We start from the raw sequence: 18048 nt of genomic DNA on the forward strand, positions 1-18048 counted from the left end.
ATCTTATCTAATACAGACGTTACTTCAAAAAAAGAAGATGATTAGGTTCGTTCGTTGAGAAGTTGCAGGTACACAAGAAGTTGCAAAGGAAAAAGATCGTCTCTCGAGATGTCAAATGCTACAGAGCTCAATGTGAGGATTTATTATTTCCTTTCATCAATATTTTGCCAGGAATTCTTTATGTGCATTTAATTGTGTGCCTCAAGTTGGGACTTAAAATATTTAATCTCATTACGTTACAGTGAATTATTATTTCAGAGACTCTCGGATTATGCTAGAGAGGCTAGACCATATGTCTAACTAGATTTCAATCTAGAAATACTAATCTGCAATATCTATCTATATATAACTATAAATCACAGAACAAGATAAAATGTATTAATAATAAAATCATTTTTAATGAAATGCTGAAAAGATGGGTTTAAAACAACAAACAACTCACATTCATTCAATGTTTTAGAAAACAGGATAAGTGTTGCGATCAGATTCTAAGTTTAAACGTTAAACATGCACATTTGAAACTGAAATTATTTGCTTCTTCTTCCTAGTTAAGAGTTACATTTAACATGAGCACTCAAAATAAAATATATCATGCTAGAAAAAAAAAAATGACTCCCAGAGACTAAAGAATTGCAACATATTTGCTTGACTTTTAGTTTGCGAAGTTGAGTTTAGTTGTGAAGTTGAGTTTAGCTGTGAAGTTGAGTTTAGTTGTGAAGTTGAGTTTAGTTGTGAAGTTGAGTTTAGCTGTGAAGTTGAGTTTAGCTGTGAAGTTGAGTTTAGTTGTGAAGTTGAGTTTAGTTGTGAAGTTGAGTTTAGTTGTGAAGTTGAGTTTAGCTGTGAAGTTGAGTTTAGTTGTGAAGTTGAGTTTAGTTGTGAAGTTGAGTTTAGTTGTGAAGTTGAGTTGGAATGGAACTTTACCAAACATTTTCTCAAAGATAGTTTTGACATTTGACTTTGCATGTTAACCTTTTAGGTTTTTTAATTTTTGTAAGAGCCTACTTGAATCTAAAAAAAATTTTTTATTCAATTTTCAGCCTTCAAAGTTCAATACTTCATGACCATCCTTTGATTATAAAATACACACAAGAATGCCTCCTTAAGATATTTCCATGAGGTAAATGATCTTATTGCATGTTTTAGTAAAGGATGAATTCATTTCAATTCATTTAGTTGCATATTCTCCTACTACCTTCATCCTATGCCAAGTAATCATTTAGAGATTAGGAGGCCAATTAACATTTAGATTGTTAAATTACTGTTTAAACACTAGACCATTTAATCCCATTCAAAAAAAAGGTTGACATTAAGTGTTATTTTTAGGTTAAAAATAAAATGTTACTTTTAATTGAGGGAGATAATCAATATAAACAGGACCATTGCAAAAAAAAACTTTTACAATAGCTACAACTTGAACTAAAGTAACTTTTACATCACTGTCTGTAAACAATTTCATCCTGAACTAGTGAAAACAATGAATGAAATATAATTTAGAAAGAGTTACTGTCCTGTTTGAAATAAACATTTACACATGTCCCTATCAGAAAAGAGATATGCATTATAATCTTGGCAATGCATCATCTTGGCTAAGATAAATAATCATGTGACAGTAAATTATTCTCTTCCTTGAAGAATGTAAATTCTATGATTAAGTACATCGTTCATAAGGACCTTGATGACAGGAAGTAATGCTCAAACAGACAGACCAGCAAACAGGCAAACCAAACCTAATGCATTCTAAGAAGTTGTGATGGAAAGTCATAAAGTGACATCAAATGACGCTGGTGAAGAACTCTTGACATGTGTGTGAGTATTGCTTAGATATTCAGATATTTATGGAGAGTTGAAATTACAATAAAAATTTTTAGCCATGACCTATCAATTCTTTCAGTCAGTCATATCACTCAGATACACGGCACGTGTAAACTCTGTGTAAACATACATTTAAGTTACTTGTATAAGCAACATATACAATTGTATAACAGCATTGAAATAAAACAATATCAATAAATAGCTTACACAAAACCAAAGAGGTTGAAATCACAGACATTAGCAGAAATAATGTTACAAAAAAAAAAAGGAAGTCCTTACACAGCAGTCTCTGAACTAGTTCAATAAAATATCATTTTAAAAGAAAGACTTTAACAAAAAATCTCAGCCTATTCATAAAACAAATGTTAGCCATAGGCAAAACTTAAATGTATAAATAAAACATGAATATACAAAAGGCATTAAAACTATTATCTGCATCAGTGTTTACTGTTGTGAGAATAACATAATTTGTATAGGTCAGGGGAGAAAAATACTCAAGTTGATTATAAATACTAAATATATATATATAACACTGGCTGGTACTGAGAAGACAGAATGCTGTAACTAGAAGAGTAAAACTCACTGACCCTAACAGCGAAAATGTACTGGAAACCCTAATTAATTACTGGGCAATGATATAGCAGCTATAAAATGATAATTGGTAACTTTAAAATATTCAGAAGTTAAAAAAAATTCAATAAGTTAAAAAATAAAAAAAAAATTTCCATGACATTAATCAATGTGAAAACAAGCCACATAAAATCTCACCAAAAACAATAATTTTAAGAATAAATGAAACAAACAAATCAATTTCAATTAGGTTCAATACATAAAATTTGATATAGATGTAGAACAGTTAACCAGAGATTGTGCATATTTAACAATAATGCTAAAAACAAAGAATGTGTATTAAAAAAAAACAACAAGAAATAGATGAAGTTAATGTTGCGCACACAGTATTTCAGAACAAATGAAAGGATCAGTTTCAACTTGTTAATTCACATTTAAATACACTTAGATCAAAGTCTAACACACATCAGCACAAATTTAGCATGTTGTCATTAAAACCTAGTTCACAGTAGCAAGTCATAATAGTAAATATGGTACTGGTATATACAAAACTGACCAAAGTAATCAATACTGAATGTTTGGGACTAAATGTTTGGGACATAGAAACAGATTGAATGAAAATTAAGATTTGTATTCAATCAATAGAATGTAATGGTGGGGCAGATCACATGATAGATGCATTAATGTGAAGGTCATTTCTGTATCTTAATTGTTAAACTTTTACTCCAGATCTTTAGTCAACAGAGAGAATCAAAAACATCCAGCAAGAAATAATATGAATCATCATAAGGTCCATATCAACAAAAGAAAAAAAAAGAAACATATTTTTTGTTAACAGACTTAGATGAAAATGTATCGACAAATTTCTTGAATGACAGAAATCTAGGCCAAATAAATACATTCAAAAATACAGTGTCAGTGAAAATTAAACTCTCAAAGTTGTGATTCATTCTGATTTGCTTTATAGTTTTTTCTTCTTTGTCTATATTAAAAAAAAAGTGGTGACTTTAAAATCAGTTATGCAAATTTCGACTAGGAATAAAATAATAAAAAATTATCCGTGAGATGTATGCCTTTTTCATCTATGGTGTTTACTGATTCCTGGACATCAAGCGTTCCCCTGATTTTAACCTTCCGTTTGTGTGTGTGTGTACATGGCGTATGGTATGTTACATCACGTATAGGCACCAGTGTCCTAGTCTGTGTGGAAGAGTGTAATGTGGGACAAATAATGGTTGACTAATACACCATCTGCTCTCAGCACAACACACACCATACAATATCCATCATGTTGTAATGGCTATCTCTTAGTTTATTAGTTTCTTAAAATGGCAATGTCAAGTTCTTCAGGTCCGAATCCTTTAAAGAGACAATAGAAATCTCTTACAATGAAACGAAAATGGCATTTCTGAAGGACATAGACAAAGAAAAAAACTGCCCAAGAAATCAGTGGCAGAGAAATATGATATCCCAGCAGACACTTTGTTAACAATATTGAAAAACCGTGAGCAAATCTAAAATACGAAATATCCTCACGACGGAAGACTTCACCAATAAGGGAAGTAATTATACATACATTTCAGTTATTTTCCTTGACTTTAAGTCAATTCAAAGTCACCAGCTGTTCACACTTCACTGTTCTTACTGTACCACTTCAAATGACGCGGGCTACCTTGTAATATACAGGCATGAGAGGAAACAACGAAATGGAGTTAATACAATGAACAACTACAGCATCACAGGCAAAGGAGGTAACTGTGCATAGTGAATTGCAGGACACATTGAGAAAACTTTCATAATAAACACATGAACTTTGAACTGTCTCACAATATCTGTATCCTTAGTGAAAGCTAACATACCTCTGTGAATAATACACTGAAACAGTTTTATATAAATTCTGCAAGTAAACAGCCTTCTATTTTTAAACAAGTGCTTTTCATGACCAGTATTTGACCTGAAGCATAATGATTAATTTTATTTGTACAAAGTATGAATAAGAACATTTTTTCTACACTATTAAATTGACCCTAAAAATATGAATAAGGTTTACAACTAACTGAATAAAAAAAATTATTATTTTAGGGTCATTTTATATTTATTTTTAGATACATTAAAAAATCTGGACATATCTAGGGTCAGCAAAATATTACACCCAATTCAAAAAGGTCATTAATGACTTAAAATTTCTTTGTTCAAGAGCAAATTAAATTATTCCTACTTTAAGATAGAAACTCAAATTTAAAGGAAATAATTTCATGTTTTATTTATAACCTAAATCTTTAGATCAGCATTTATCCAATAGCCGCAGCAACACATACAAAGATATGCACAGCAGATGGATGACAAAGGATAGCGCTCTTCTTGGATACAAACAATAATCCACTGGATTAACATCAATGTAAACTGTCTAGAGCTGCATTGAATCGTAAGATATCAATTAATGTCATTCCAAATTGTCTTTCTAAACTGGTGTGGAAATATTCTGGGGCCTAGAAAAAAAAAAAAGAACAAAATATTGACTCATTTTATTAAGCAAGCTAAAACATTTAAGTTAAAGTTATTGTGATATTTGATATAACAAATCAATCATAATGCTTGTCAAGAAAGAGTTGTGGTCAATCTGTGTCTCCTGTTAACTTTGGAAGAGGAGGGGGGGTATTTAAGTGGAAGGTTGACAGGTCAAGTTTGTTTTTGTTTGGTATTTTTGCTTGGTGAGAGGGGGTTTGAATGTTTTGTAACTCACAGTTTGTCATTAGTGCTTTTGTGTGTGTGAAGCAGCGTGAAGAGTTTTGTTTTATGTTGCTGTCGAGAGGAGATTTTTTTTTAAAGGAGTGTTTTGTTTTTTTTGAGTCCTGCGACATTACCAACAGTGCAAGTGGACTTATTATTCATTATTGTACACATAAAAACTATATGTGTTGTAAACTAGAGTTTATTGTATGGAAGTTGTGCGATGTGTGACCAACTAGGCTTGAGCTGGGCATGGCTGCCTATCAAGGAGGGTCCAGGTTCGATAACCGACTCAAGCAGAGTTGTGTTTACTGAGTGCCTATAGGCAGCACAGAAAACCTTCTACCAGATACCCCCTTCCTCCACTGGTCCACATAGCGCTCTGAGTATGCTAAAAACATAAATGCTATTTTTAAAATAAGTTGTGCGAATGATAGAATAACAATACATCTACAAGTAATCAATTACTTGACAGTGTTCTCATGCTCACCTACATGTCTAAAGGTATCCTCCCACCTTCTCTTTCACATGGTACAAATGCTAATAAAGCTTAAATATTCTTCTACAAGCCAAATAAAAGGAAACCTAGAACCTCAGACTCCCAACACAAACATTGAACTTTAAGGCCCTTTTGGAATGTGAAGTACAACTTTTATTTCACAAAATATTGTGATGGCTCAAAGAAAATCTGGCCGCATTGTGCTTGAGTAAACAAGTAAACACTTACCCTTTCTCTCATTGCTTTCAGTTGCCAAATAAGTTGACCATCAATTTGAGAAAATGCAGAAGTTAACCTGAAATAAAAAAAAAAGCATAACACACTTGAAAGGTGAATTTCTTTAAGGACCATAGACAGAAAATGACTAAAAGCCACCATTAAAAATGAGCCATTATTAAAAAAAATGTAGTTTATGAATTGTATATGAGTATAAATATTTTAAGATAGCTTTATCTTCTTATCTTATAAGATAAAGATGTTATTTCACAGTATTTGGAATCAAAGTTTCTCAGGGCTCAAGAATAATTACTTTTTCACTCACACCATCATTAATAATACTCCACTTAAATTACAACTTAAAAAACTAGATCTGAAATCTAAGCCAACAAACTAGATCTGAAATCTAAGCCAACAAACTAGATCTATGTATCAACACAAGCATAAAACAATCAACAGGATGTCAGCAGAAAATACTATTCACATTTTGGAATCAAAACTTTTGTAAAAAATAACAGTTTTTTATGTAAGTCACTATTCAATCTTGCTGTTACTTGTAAGAGGTCATTACGAGACAACCGCATCTAATGAGGATGGGAGGAAAGAATTTATAAAAATGATGTACATTAATAATTAAAAGATTAATAATGTCTGCAAGATCAAGAAAAAAATGCTACATCAAAATAAAAACATAAAAAAACTTTTTCGTTACCCTGGTAATCAAATCATTAAATAGAAACCATCTGATATAAACCTTTCAAATGTAAATTATCAGTGAGTTTGGTGTGAATGAACATTTTTTTTTTAATAGTTATAATGTTTTATTTGGTGTAATGAACAAATTGTAAGACAAATTTCCTTATGGACAATAAAGATTATTATTATTACAACATGTTTATGAAATAAAATGGTTGATAAAAGGAGGTTTACTATTTACGCTAAAAAGATCTAACCTCTGCAAACCCTTTGAGACAAGCCAATGTTCCACATGTTCATTGCTCATGGTGACACACGAGGCGGAAATCTGGGTGATCTGATTATGTGGGTTTGAAGTTGGACTGCTCAACACATTTTTTCTGCCGCTGCTGCTTCCTGTCACATGATTGGCTTCGATGTTGCTGTCTATTTCATCTGGTCAACAATAAATGACTAGCATGAATACAAACAACTAAAATTCTTACAAAACAAAAAAATTGTTTCAAAATTAACTTCAGTCAAACAATACTGTTGTAACTGAACTGTGATGCTGGTCAGTGTAGCCCTATGGGTAATCACTGACACATATGACACAGGCCTGTGAACTTAAAAAGGACTGATGCAAAAATTCTCCGTGTAGGTCAATGGTTATCTGACTATGGACTGTCTGTTGTTTTAAAAAGGTTGGGTCAAGTCAGGCCCACACAGAGAGGACCAGGAGAGTTAAGGCGAGAACAAGATTCCAGTACAAGTTGTGTATAGCTGTTATGTTCAGACATTGACTATTGCCAATTGCAAAGTATTTGATTGTTTACTCTTGATTATTTATTACACTCATTAAAGTGCCTCATTATATCAGAGCCCAAGTTGTCAGGTTCTTGACTTAGCTATATTGTTCTGTCAAGGGTTTATAGAGAATAGTAACAATACTAATGAGATTGTGACTAAAATGCTGCTTGACCCAAACACTTTACAGGAACCTATTGTTCAAAACTAAATCTAGAAATGATTTTCAGTTGACACCAACTTACCGACTGATGGGTTTTTATTTCCTTGTATTTGAGCTGTTTTTCCTCTGCCTCGAAGCTCTTTTAGTAAGCCCTGCAATGAATGAAAGCAAAAAGATATGTGACCTCAACCAGTAAAAGAGTTTTGATCCCCCACTATAAATAAGTATTATCAGATGCAATGAAATAATGGAGGTATGCAAAAGCCAATTCAAGATTTTACAGAAAATTCTGTACAAGTCTTTAAAGAAATGTCTATTTGTTGGCCTCCTTCAGTTATGGAGTGACTCGTTGGCCTCCTTCAGTTACAGAGTGACTTGTTGGCCTCCTTCAGTTACAGAGTGACTTGTTGGCCTCCTTCAGTTACAGAGTGACTTGTTGGCCTCCTTCAGATACTGAGTGACTTGTTGGCCTCCTTCAGTTACCGAGTGACTTGTTGGCCTCCTTCAGTTACCAAGTGACTTCTTGGCCTCCTTCAGATACTGAGTGACTTGTTGGCCTCCTTCAGTTACCAAGTGACTTGTTGGCCTCCTTCAGTTACCAAGTGACTTGTTACCCTCCTTCAGATACTGAGTGACTTGTTGGCCTCCTTCAGATACTGAGTGACTTGTTGGCTTCCTTCAGTTACCAAGTGACTTGTTGGCCTCCTTCAGTTACCAAGTGACTTGTTGGCCTCCTTCAGTTACCAAGTGACTTGTTGGCCTCCTTCAGATACTGAGTGACTTGTTGGCTTCCTTCAGTTACCAAGTGACTTGTTGGCCTCCTTCAGATACTGAGTGACTTGTTGGCCTCCTTCAGATACTGAGTGACTTGTTGGCTTCCTTCAGTTACCAAGTGACTTGTTGGCCTCCTTCAGATACTGAGTGACTTGTTGGCCTCCTTCAGTTACCAAGTGACTTGTTGGCCTCCTTCAGATACTGAGTGACTTGTTGGCCTCCTTCAGATACTGAGTGACTTGTTGGCTTCCTTCAGTTACCAAGTGACTTGTTGGCCTCCTTCAGTTACCAAGTGACTTGTTGGCCTCCTTCAGATACTGAGTGACTTGTTGGCCTCCTTCAGATACTGAGTGACTTGTTGGCTTCCTTCAGTTACCAAGTGACTTGTTGGCCTCCTTCAGTTACCAAGTGACTTGTTGGCCTCCTTCAGTTACCAAGTGACTTGTTGGCCTCCTTCAGATACTGAGTGACTTGTTGGCTTCCTTCAGTTACCAAGTGACTTGTTGGCCTCCTTCAGTTACCAAGTGACTTGTTGGCCTCCTTCAGTTACCAAGTGACTTGTTGGCCTCCTTCAGTTACCAAGTGACTTGTTGGCTTCCTTCAGTTACCAAGTGACTTGTTGGCCTCCTTCAGTTACCAAGTGACTAGTTGGCCTCCTTCAGATACTGAGTGACTTGTTGGCCTCCTTCAGATACTGAGTGACTTGTTGGCTTCCTTCAGTTACCAAGTGACTTGTTGGCCTCCTTCAGTTACCAAGTGACTTGTTGGCCTCCTTCAGTTACCAAGTGACTTGTTGGCCTCCTTCAGTTACCAAGTGACTTGTTGGCCTCCTTCAGTTAAAGAGTGACTTGTTACCCTCCTTCAGTTACCGAGTGACTTGTTGGCCTCCTTCAGTTAAAGAGTGACTTGTTGGTATTATGGGACAGCAAGGCGCAGAATATTTATTTGATTAACACAATATCTATATTTTAATATTTGTTAAATTAAATAATACATTATCATTGTTATTAATTGTAAATAATGTCATCTCATTAAATATCATACTGCTATTTTAACATATATTCAATTATTTATTTTACGCACGAAGGTACATGTTGAATGTCAGGGGCCCGGGCAAACGAGTAAAGGCTTAAAACACAACCCTGACAGCCAGATGCAACATTTGGGCCAGATGAAGGGTTGGACTGGCTATCAGAAGCTATTTGAGATGCATGCCATTGGAAGAATTGTATAGGTAGTAGTGAGTTTATATCTATTGCCACTTCCAGTAAAAGCAGCCTTATCCAATTTATAATGGCCATTTCTTCCCATAAATTTGACACATTTTCATTAGCAATTGATCATAGAAAGATCATTAAAGCCATTACAACCATAGCTAGAATAATAAGCCACTAAAAGAAAGCAATGAATTTAATCTGGTATCTAAAATCTTGACTAAAAACAAAGAACAATCTTTGCTATTCAATGTTAATCTTTGCTATGCTATATTTATCTTTGGTATATTTATGCTTTTTTTCCCCCCCTGAACCAACTAAATCCTACCTGTAATGGTTTTTCATAAGGATATTTCCCAGTGAAGTCAAAGAACAACTTCGCACCAAGGATTGCTCCCAGCCAGCCATCTGGTCTGTATTTCTTTTGCATCATGAGTGGGATGTAGTCCTTCCGTAATTGAAATGTGTACTCTGCCTCTGTGGAGATGTACAGAGCAAATTATTCACCCTTGCAGCATTCAAACTCTATAATACATATTTATCACTATAGAGAATAGCAAATTTGTCTTCAAACCCATACAAAAGAATGGAATAAAACCCAGGGCAAAAAAGTTAAATAACTAGAAATAAATTCTACAAGAAAATATTATGCAAATGCATGATGGGTAACAAAAAAGAATTCTTCAGTTTTGGAATGTATAAATGGCTATATTATTTTCATCAATGAATGGATTCTTGGTCATGTGGTATGCACTCTAAGCTGTTATTACAATGGTCCTGAGCTTCAACCCTGCCCTCACTTGCGTCCACGAACAATTTGCAGAAAGTTGGTGTTTCAACTAAATAATCTTCATTTTTGAAGGAACAGAATCATCATAAAGCAGAAAAAAATATTTTAAACATGCTGTGTCACCTTGTTTATTCAAGTTAAAGGTCATTTAGTTTTAACTGCAGCTTTCTAATAAGATTTAGGTGAATAAATTGTAATAAAATAACATCGAAACAACCAATTTCTTGACTTTATTTAACATTGCAACAGTAATAACAAACACAAACGCGTCTCACATGAATGACTGCTCAAGTACAATGGACACTCAAGGGACATGATCTTCTGGCAGGATGGACGCACACCAAAAAAAAAAAATAGCTGCATAGCACTATTAAGTAATTTAGCCATAAAAAAAAAGGTTAATACTACCAAATTTAATCTATTAGAACTAGGTTATAGCTCTAAAAACAGCACTTCAAGCTGGCAGACTCAAGTCTCGACAACTTAACAAGTTCTGAACCAAGAAGAAAGGATGTAAAAACCTCATCCATCAAACTTTTATCTTCAACAATAGCAAATTGTAGGTAAATGAACAATTAAAAAGTCTAAGAAATATAGGTAACAGAAAAAAAAAGTCAATGATGGAAATTTCTAGAAATAGAAAAGTATATTTCTTTAAATGTGGGATGAATAGCTGAGTTACTGAGCCCCTGAAGGCAGCATGGAAAATTTCTACCAGGTACTCCTCCCAACATGTCCAAAGATGAGATTAGACCAAAGCCTATTGAGCATATATGCAGCATGAATGTTGCGCTAGTCAAAAGTAATAACTAAAATAGACAGTACACTAGAAAAAAACTTTAACTACGAAGACAAAGAAAGTTCATTGGGAAAGAAGAGAAATGAAAATTTTTTACTTCTTATCTTGGAGTTGCTGACAATCTTAATGGTGTACAGATTTTGAATAAAATGTTTGCAAAAATGTTGTACATGTTTTGGATATCCTTCAGAGCTGAAGATAATCTACTTCCTAGTCCAAACCTTACACAAGGCAACAAGGGTGGCAGCGGGCAGAGTATGAATCCTAGACCATTGAGCACCCATACCTCACGACCGGCAGCCCATCCAAATGATCTTCTTATTTAATCTTGTTTACTAGTGGTTAATGTGAAATGAGAGTCTCAACAGATCTAAATGAGACAGCCAGCGAAATAACAAGAATAGATTGATTCTCCCAATGGGAGCCACTAACAAATAACTAAACTAAGCAAGGGGAGACTACTAACCTGTCCGACAGTTTGGACTTTGTTTATATTTTTCAGACATACAGATCAAAACAACAGCAGCATTTTCCACAGCATCAGCCATAGCCTGGAGTGTTGAGCCACCCATTTGTTCATAGTCTACCCAGATTTTGTAGCCTTCAGACTGAAACACAAGTTAATTATTTTTATTATTAAAAAAGCTGAAAATATTTGTAAAAGCAGATAGAAATATATTAAGAAAAAAGACTGAATGTTACTTTCAATACATTCAAACTGAAAGCTCTTCAACATTTTTCTATATGTAGTAGATGTTCAAAAATCAGATTCAACAAGTCAAGCTTGTTAGAATATCCCAGTAAGTACTCCTTTACTAAAAATAAATAGTTTATCAATTAAGTAGAAAACGAAAGATAAGTAACTCTGACCTTTTAGCACTAAATGCAATAAAAAACTATTTTCATAACTGAAGAGAGTTATTTTGGTTAAATTTATTAATAAAACTAAACTGTAGAAGGATAGATTTGGAAATAAATTTAATTTTTAATTGTTATTGATCAAATAAGCCGCAATAATTGAAATGGTACAAAATTTTCAATTTGAAATGTATTCCTGATTGATGTGTTAAAATCTTCGGCACAGAGCTGCCTGAATCCTCTGTTAGGGTGAAGTCAAGAAAACTTAAAGAAACTAGAACAGATTGTAACACTATGGTTTGGTTGAGAATCACGAGAAATGTAAAATATATTGTTTCATGTGAAATAGGGGACTTAACATTAGTATTCACAGGGTACCAGTTAGTCACATAATGAGAAGGAACCGCATGCTCAGGGAGAGTCTGCGCCATGTTCTGAGAAGAGACAGACGTGTTAGGTCTGTGGTTAAGAATGTTTTATAATTACTTATTGTGTATTCATATTGGAATTGTAAATGTTTGTGAAACATATTGGAGAACTTGATGGCTGAGATTGCCTACTTGTAAGCTTATTATTTTACTTAATAAACATGTGTCTGCTACATCTGTGTTCAGTACTAATTTATAGATCTATGTCTCATGGTCAAAGTACACAGGCAAGCTTAATAAGAATACACTCCAAAATCATGAAGATATAAGTATTTAATTAATAAGGCAAGAACTATACATCTATACCAGAAGAGGTGTCGACAGCACACTAATACAGTAACACCAATGGCAGTTGTGTGCTACACAGATGAAAAATCGAGCCATGAGATTTATAACAAACATATATTCACATTTGATTAGAGTGATACTATTGATAAAATCATTAAATTTAGAGACACTTCAGGACAGAAGAATAAAAAATAAAGTACTGGTAGCAATAATACATAAAACATTGAACCATAATTTACAATTACAAAACTAATAAAATACTCAGAAAGACATAAAGATAAAGACACATTTCTTATTCCATATGCTAGGATAACCTGGAACAAACTTGTACAAATGCCCTTCTTCCCTAGTGCCATTAGAGAATGGAATGGGTTGCCTGAATCAGCCAGGAAAACCAACAACTTTTTAGATTTTAAGTCACTGATTAACATGCATGACTAGATTGACACTGGGATATATATCTTTTCTTTTGAAATAACATCAGTAATTTAAAAGATAATATATTCTGTTACCTACCAATAAACTATTGTGTATTTTCTTGACCATCTCCTTCTCTGCCCAGCTGTAGCTGATAAATATATGATTCTTGATTGCATTACCTGAGTTAGGCCCTGCAGGAAGAATACAATACAGTTCCCACAGTTCAAGTCAAGAAAAGTTGCATGTACAAATAAAATCTAGCCACAGTGAAATAAGAACAAAACCTTTTATTTTTAATGCTGAAAAAAATTAACAGTTGTCATTTGTTTCATCTGTACTGTTTCAAATTTTTTCATCAACTCTTAATAACCAATACCGGTATTAAAGGAGAGTTGCATAAGATTATGACTTTTATCCTTCACCTATTAAAAATCAAACATTACAGAAAATAAATCAAATTTTTAAATTTTTTATTGAAATGCAAAGTATCCACTGAAAGAAAGGACAATAGACACCCTGATGTTCATCAAGTTTGATCAATTTCTGAATGATGTAAACCTTGATTGTTGTGAAAACAAGTAACTTATGTTTTTGTCTTATGTGGTTTTGGCAATGCAATATCTAAAACCTTAAAGAAAAGAAAGAAATAAAACTCCAATGGGCAGCTAGATGTCTATGGGGCAGACGATGTAAATCTTGTATCTTTGACCAGTAGATAATAGAGTTGCTAGAGATTAAACATTCTAATGAAACTTTGCATGAGTAAAATAATGTCTTATTCTGTTATAGGTCTAAAACAAAAAATTTTTTTTTACTAGAAACACTTGCTGCAGGATCATTCTCTCCCTTGATCATCCAAAGAGCCCCTTGTACATTGTTTTTGACTAAACTGTTCTCAGAGTTCTTGAGCTCCTCCAGGGCTGGGACAAGGTCTGGAGACTCAACTATGGTCTGACGTACAGTCTTATCAAAGGCTAGTGTCCAAAGACATTCAGCAGCACTGGACTGTTCCCTAGGATCTGTGTGGCGCAACATCTGGGTGAAGTCACTCAATGCGCCTTCTTCTATAATCTGTTGAGAACAGTAAGTTATTAAACAAATTTAGTTCATTTAATACAGAAAAGATAAATTCAAGAGTACCATTTAATGGCCTACATTAGATGCTTTACAATTTCTAGAATTTAAATCATGTATGAAGTGATATAACAACAGGACTTGACAGATGATATAGTAAGACCTGAAAAATGACTGGTACTCTAAAACCTAAATATTTTATTAAAATTTTATCAGCATCAACGGCTAAACATATTGATTCCAAAGACTTTGAGAATGGATCACTGTGAATAAGTCAGGAAAACCTAATCGACAATATCATTCTTGAATTGACCCCATTCTTTCATTCTTGAGTAATTTCTATCTGGAAAACATTGATTAAAAATTTTTTTTGTGTGTTTTTAACCAAAACCATGTTATTAAAGAGTGGGTGCTAAAAAAGACTCTATTTTTCTATATTAATTTTCAATATGGCGGGGACATGGGATAATGAGCTCAAGACAATTAATTTATGTTTATGAATAACTATCACAAAAAATACTTTTAGTTCAATTTATTAAAAAAAATATTGCCTAGATTTGGGGCCTAAAGAGATTGTACAGAGTCAGTCTTCATTTTTAAATCGCATTATGCTAAATAAAATTCCATTTTGGTTTTATAAACATCAATTTTTTGTATCTTTTAACTCTATCCCAAATATAACATTTTCTGATAAAAAAACTAATACAGATGGGTATAATGGATAATTCAACAGGAACATGGAAAATAAATATGAAGAGAAATAGATAATACATATATATATATATATGCATAGGATGTAATCAACTTATTTAAAGGAACATCAGTAATTTATAAGATAAGATTAAGAAGAAACTAGCTTAAGTCAGATAATAAGCTTGGAATTAACAAGAGTTTGTCTTCCTTCTACTCTTACTTTAGCCTTGTTGGAATCATTCACAGCTAACTTGGACAAGCCTTGAGTTAGCTCCCATGGTGTGAACCCTCTATATCTTCTCTTCTGTTTGTTTTCTAAAGCTTTGTGAATCCAGTTGACAATGTTCTTGATAGTATCTGAAACATGGGAGGTAACTCAACTGAAAGATGGTATTTTAATAGTATTTTGAAACTACAAGGAAGGTAACTGAAAGATGATATAACAGTATTTAACGATATAATAATTAGATAATTTTTCACAGGCCAGTTTTTTAGTTCATAAGTGTAATACAATGTATATTTATAAATTTGTTGGATCAAAAGACAGACATCTGGTAAAGTCTGTAATTTAATCAAATGAACTGAATCAATATAGAGAACTGAATAAACTTCAATGCCTACCCTACATTTTAATTGGTCCTTTTCAGTCACAGAACAAGTATGGTTCATCTCTTGAAGCATTACAGGATAAAAACCTGGGTTTTAGTTCTGGTTGGAATGATGTTGTCCACATAGCAGTTCCCCCCTCTCTAAGCAGCTGACATAACCAAAAGAACAGTAAATACCCAATACATTTCGGGACCAGTAGCTACCCTTCACAAATGTAGAGATTAGAAACTGAATTAATACAGCTATTTGGTCCCACCATGACCTGCTAAACACTGTCAAAATAAGCAAACTTAAACTCTAAGGCCACATCACAAGGTGCCAGGGCTCGCAAAGACCTTCCTTCTGGTAACAGTAACAGGAAAAAGAAGAAGAGGCAGGTGAAGAAAGCAATAGGAAGACAACATAAAAGAATGGACAGGACTGTCATTGAATGAAGTTCTATCCAAGGTGAATGGAGAGAGACAGTCAACAGATCTTGTGTGGTGCCCCAGACTAAGGACAAAGTAGTCTTTGACTCTACCATATTTTTTTTTATAGCTGTATCTCATCATTGATAGAAGGCTACAATAATATGAAATCTGTACTATGTTTGTTTGTTTTACATATTTCGGATGTTCCTTCAGAGTTGAAGATAGTTTACTTCCTAGTCCAAACCTCCCGCAGGACGACGGGGGATGGGAGCGGGCAGGATTTGAACCCTCGACCATCGATAAATATGAACGACAGTCCAGCGCGCAAACCTCACGACCAGGCAGCCATCCACTACTAGTAGTTCAAGGAAGGCAAAAAAACTAAAATATTTACCAGTTTCATCAATCAGTTTAGCATTCTCATCTTCCTCTACAATATAAGCCAATGTCAACATCGCAATAGATTTCAGAAACTCATCATTTGCACTGATCAGTGGCATGACAACCTGGGGACAGAGATACAATGTGCTACATTCACAAAATCTTTAATAATTATAGCTCTTATATAGTGCTACTTTCATGCTTTTAGCATGCTCAGAGCACTATGGCCCATTCTCATTTGTGGACCGGTGGGGGAGGGGGTATCTGAGAGAAGGTTTTTCAAGCTGCCTTTAGGCCCTCAGTAAACACAACTCTACAGGAGTCAGGTGTCTAACCCTGAGCCCCCTTCATAGGTAGCCAAGCCAAGTTCAAGCGTGCTTAGCCTCTCGACTTCGCTTCCTGCTATTAAAGATATTCTTCTGAATATCCTTAAAGTATAAGTACAACTGCAACAATGTTTTAAAAGAGATTTGCATAAAATCATACTTCTTTTTATATTTGAAATAAAGACAGCTAATTCAAAAGTTAATACCAAGTAGATAAATTTAGAAACTAGACAAAACTAAGTCATTTAAATTTAGGAAAAATTTTTAGCCAAACACAATAGATCATATTTAATTTTATTGAGTTAGCAATGCTGTTAGTATAACTATACTGCTAGGAATTCAAATGTACCTCAGCTGTTTTGATGTCCTTGAAGTGATGTTTGACCCCTGTGCACCGAGCTATGTTGTGTAATGTACTCAGTGAGGCTTTTAAAACGTAGTAAACATTCTGAGGAGAAGATCAAGTCAAACAGAAATTGTCAGCTACAAGTTCTTGAACTGGAAATTTCTCTTGAGGATTTGGTCCAAGTGCAGGACTTAAACTTAGATCCACAGAGATCAATGTCAGGGAACTTACACAAGGCAAGCTATCTCCACAGAGATCATGTCAGGTAACTTACACAAGGCAAGCTATCTCCACAGAGATCAATGTCAGGTAACTTACACAAGGCAAGCTATCTCCACAGAGATCAATGTCAGGTAACTTACACAAGGCAAGCTATCTCCACAGAGATCAATGTCAGGTAACTAACATAAGGCAAGCTATCTCCACAGAGATCAATGTCAGGTAACTTACACAAGGCAAGCTATCTCCACAGAGATGAATGTCAGGTAACTAACATAAGGCAAGCTATCTCCACAGAGATCAATGTCAGGTAACTTACACAAGGCAAGCTATCTCCACAGAGATGAATGTCAGGTAACTTACACAAGGCAAGCTATTTCCACAGAGATCAATGTCAGGGAACTTGCACAGCTATTTCCCAGCTGGTGCTAACAAATTTGAGGTCTTTTGAGAAGCTTGACGAGGATGGTGATTTGCAGGCCACATAACAATTATGTTAACTATTGATCTCAGATTAAGTAAACTTCAAAAAGTTCTTGAAGGAACAATTAGCTTTGAATATTTTAATAGCATAACTAGAAATAAATAACAAAAACAAATATTTATTTAAAACAAGATTACAAAGAGAGTTTGTGTTACACAAACTCAGAGGCGGCCCCCGTCGAAGTCGGATCCCTGTCGGATATGCATATTCGCAAATAATATTCAAGAGGTGATTTAATTTTGATGTAAAATGTTTTACACGTTTCGGATGTTCCTTCAGAGTTGAAGATAATTACTCCCTAGTCCAAACCTCCCGCAGGACGACGGGGGATGGGAGCGGGCAGGGTTTGAACCCTGGGCCATCCATAAATCTGAACGACAGACAGTGCGCAAACCGCACGACCAGGCAGCCATCCGATGGTCAAAAGTAATAATGTTTCAAAGATTCATTTGCCGTAAATTTA

At 34.5% G+C, this 18048-nt stretch overlaps 1 protein-coding gene across 6 annotated transcripts in view; it reads right to left on the reverse strand.

Moving 5' to 3' along the window:
* Positions 1-374: 374 nt before the first annotated feature.
* Positions 375-18048, reverse strand: part of LOC106059484 (uncharacterized) — a 139936-nt gene continuing 122262 nt past the window's right edge. For all 6 annotated transcript variants that reach the window (XM_056016773.1, XM_056016771.1, XM_056016772.1 and 3 more), the window contains 11 exons: positions 16886-16984; positions 16224-16335; positions 15031-15167; positions 13859-14114; positions 13140-13234; positions 11516-11657; positions 9789-9937; positions 7555-7624; positions 6781-6958; positions 5840-5906; positions 375-4871 (listed from right to left, as the gene is read on the reverse strand). In XM_056016773.1, coding sequence (XP_055872748.1) covers positions 4776-4871; positions 5840-5906; positions 6781-6958; positions 7555-7624; positions 9789-9937; positions 11516-11657; positions 13140-13234; positions 13859-14114; positions 15031-15167; positions 16224-16335; positions 16886-16984 — 1401 coding nt within the window. In that variant the 3' untranslated portion in view covers positions 375-4775. The remainder of the gene's footprint in view (positions 4872-5839; positions 5907-6780; positions 6959-7554; positions 7625-9788; positions 9938-11515; positions 11658-13139; positions 13235-13858; positions 14115-15030; positions 15168-16223; positions 16336-16885; positions 16985-18048) is intronic.

The sequence above is a fragment of the Biomphalaria glabrata genome, chromosome 18 (genome assembly GCF_947242115.1).
Source record: "Biomphalaria glabrata chromosome 18, xgBioGlab47.1, whole genome shotgun sequence".
Taxonomy (NCBI): domain Eukaryota; kingdom Metazoa; phylum Mollusca; class Gastropoda; family Planorbidae; genus Biomphalaria; species Biomphalaria glabrata.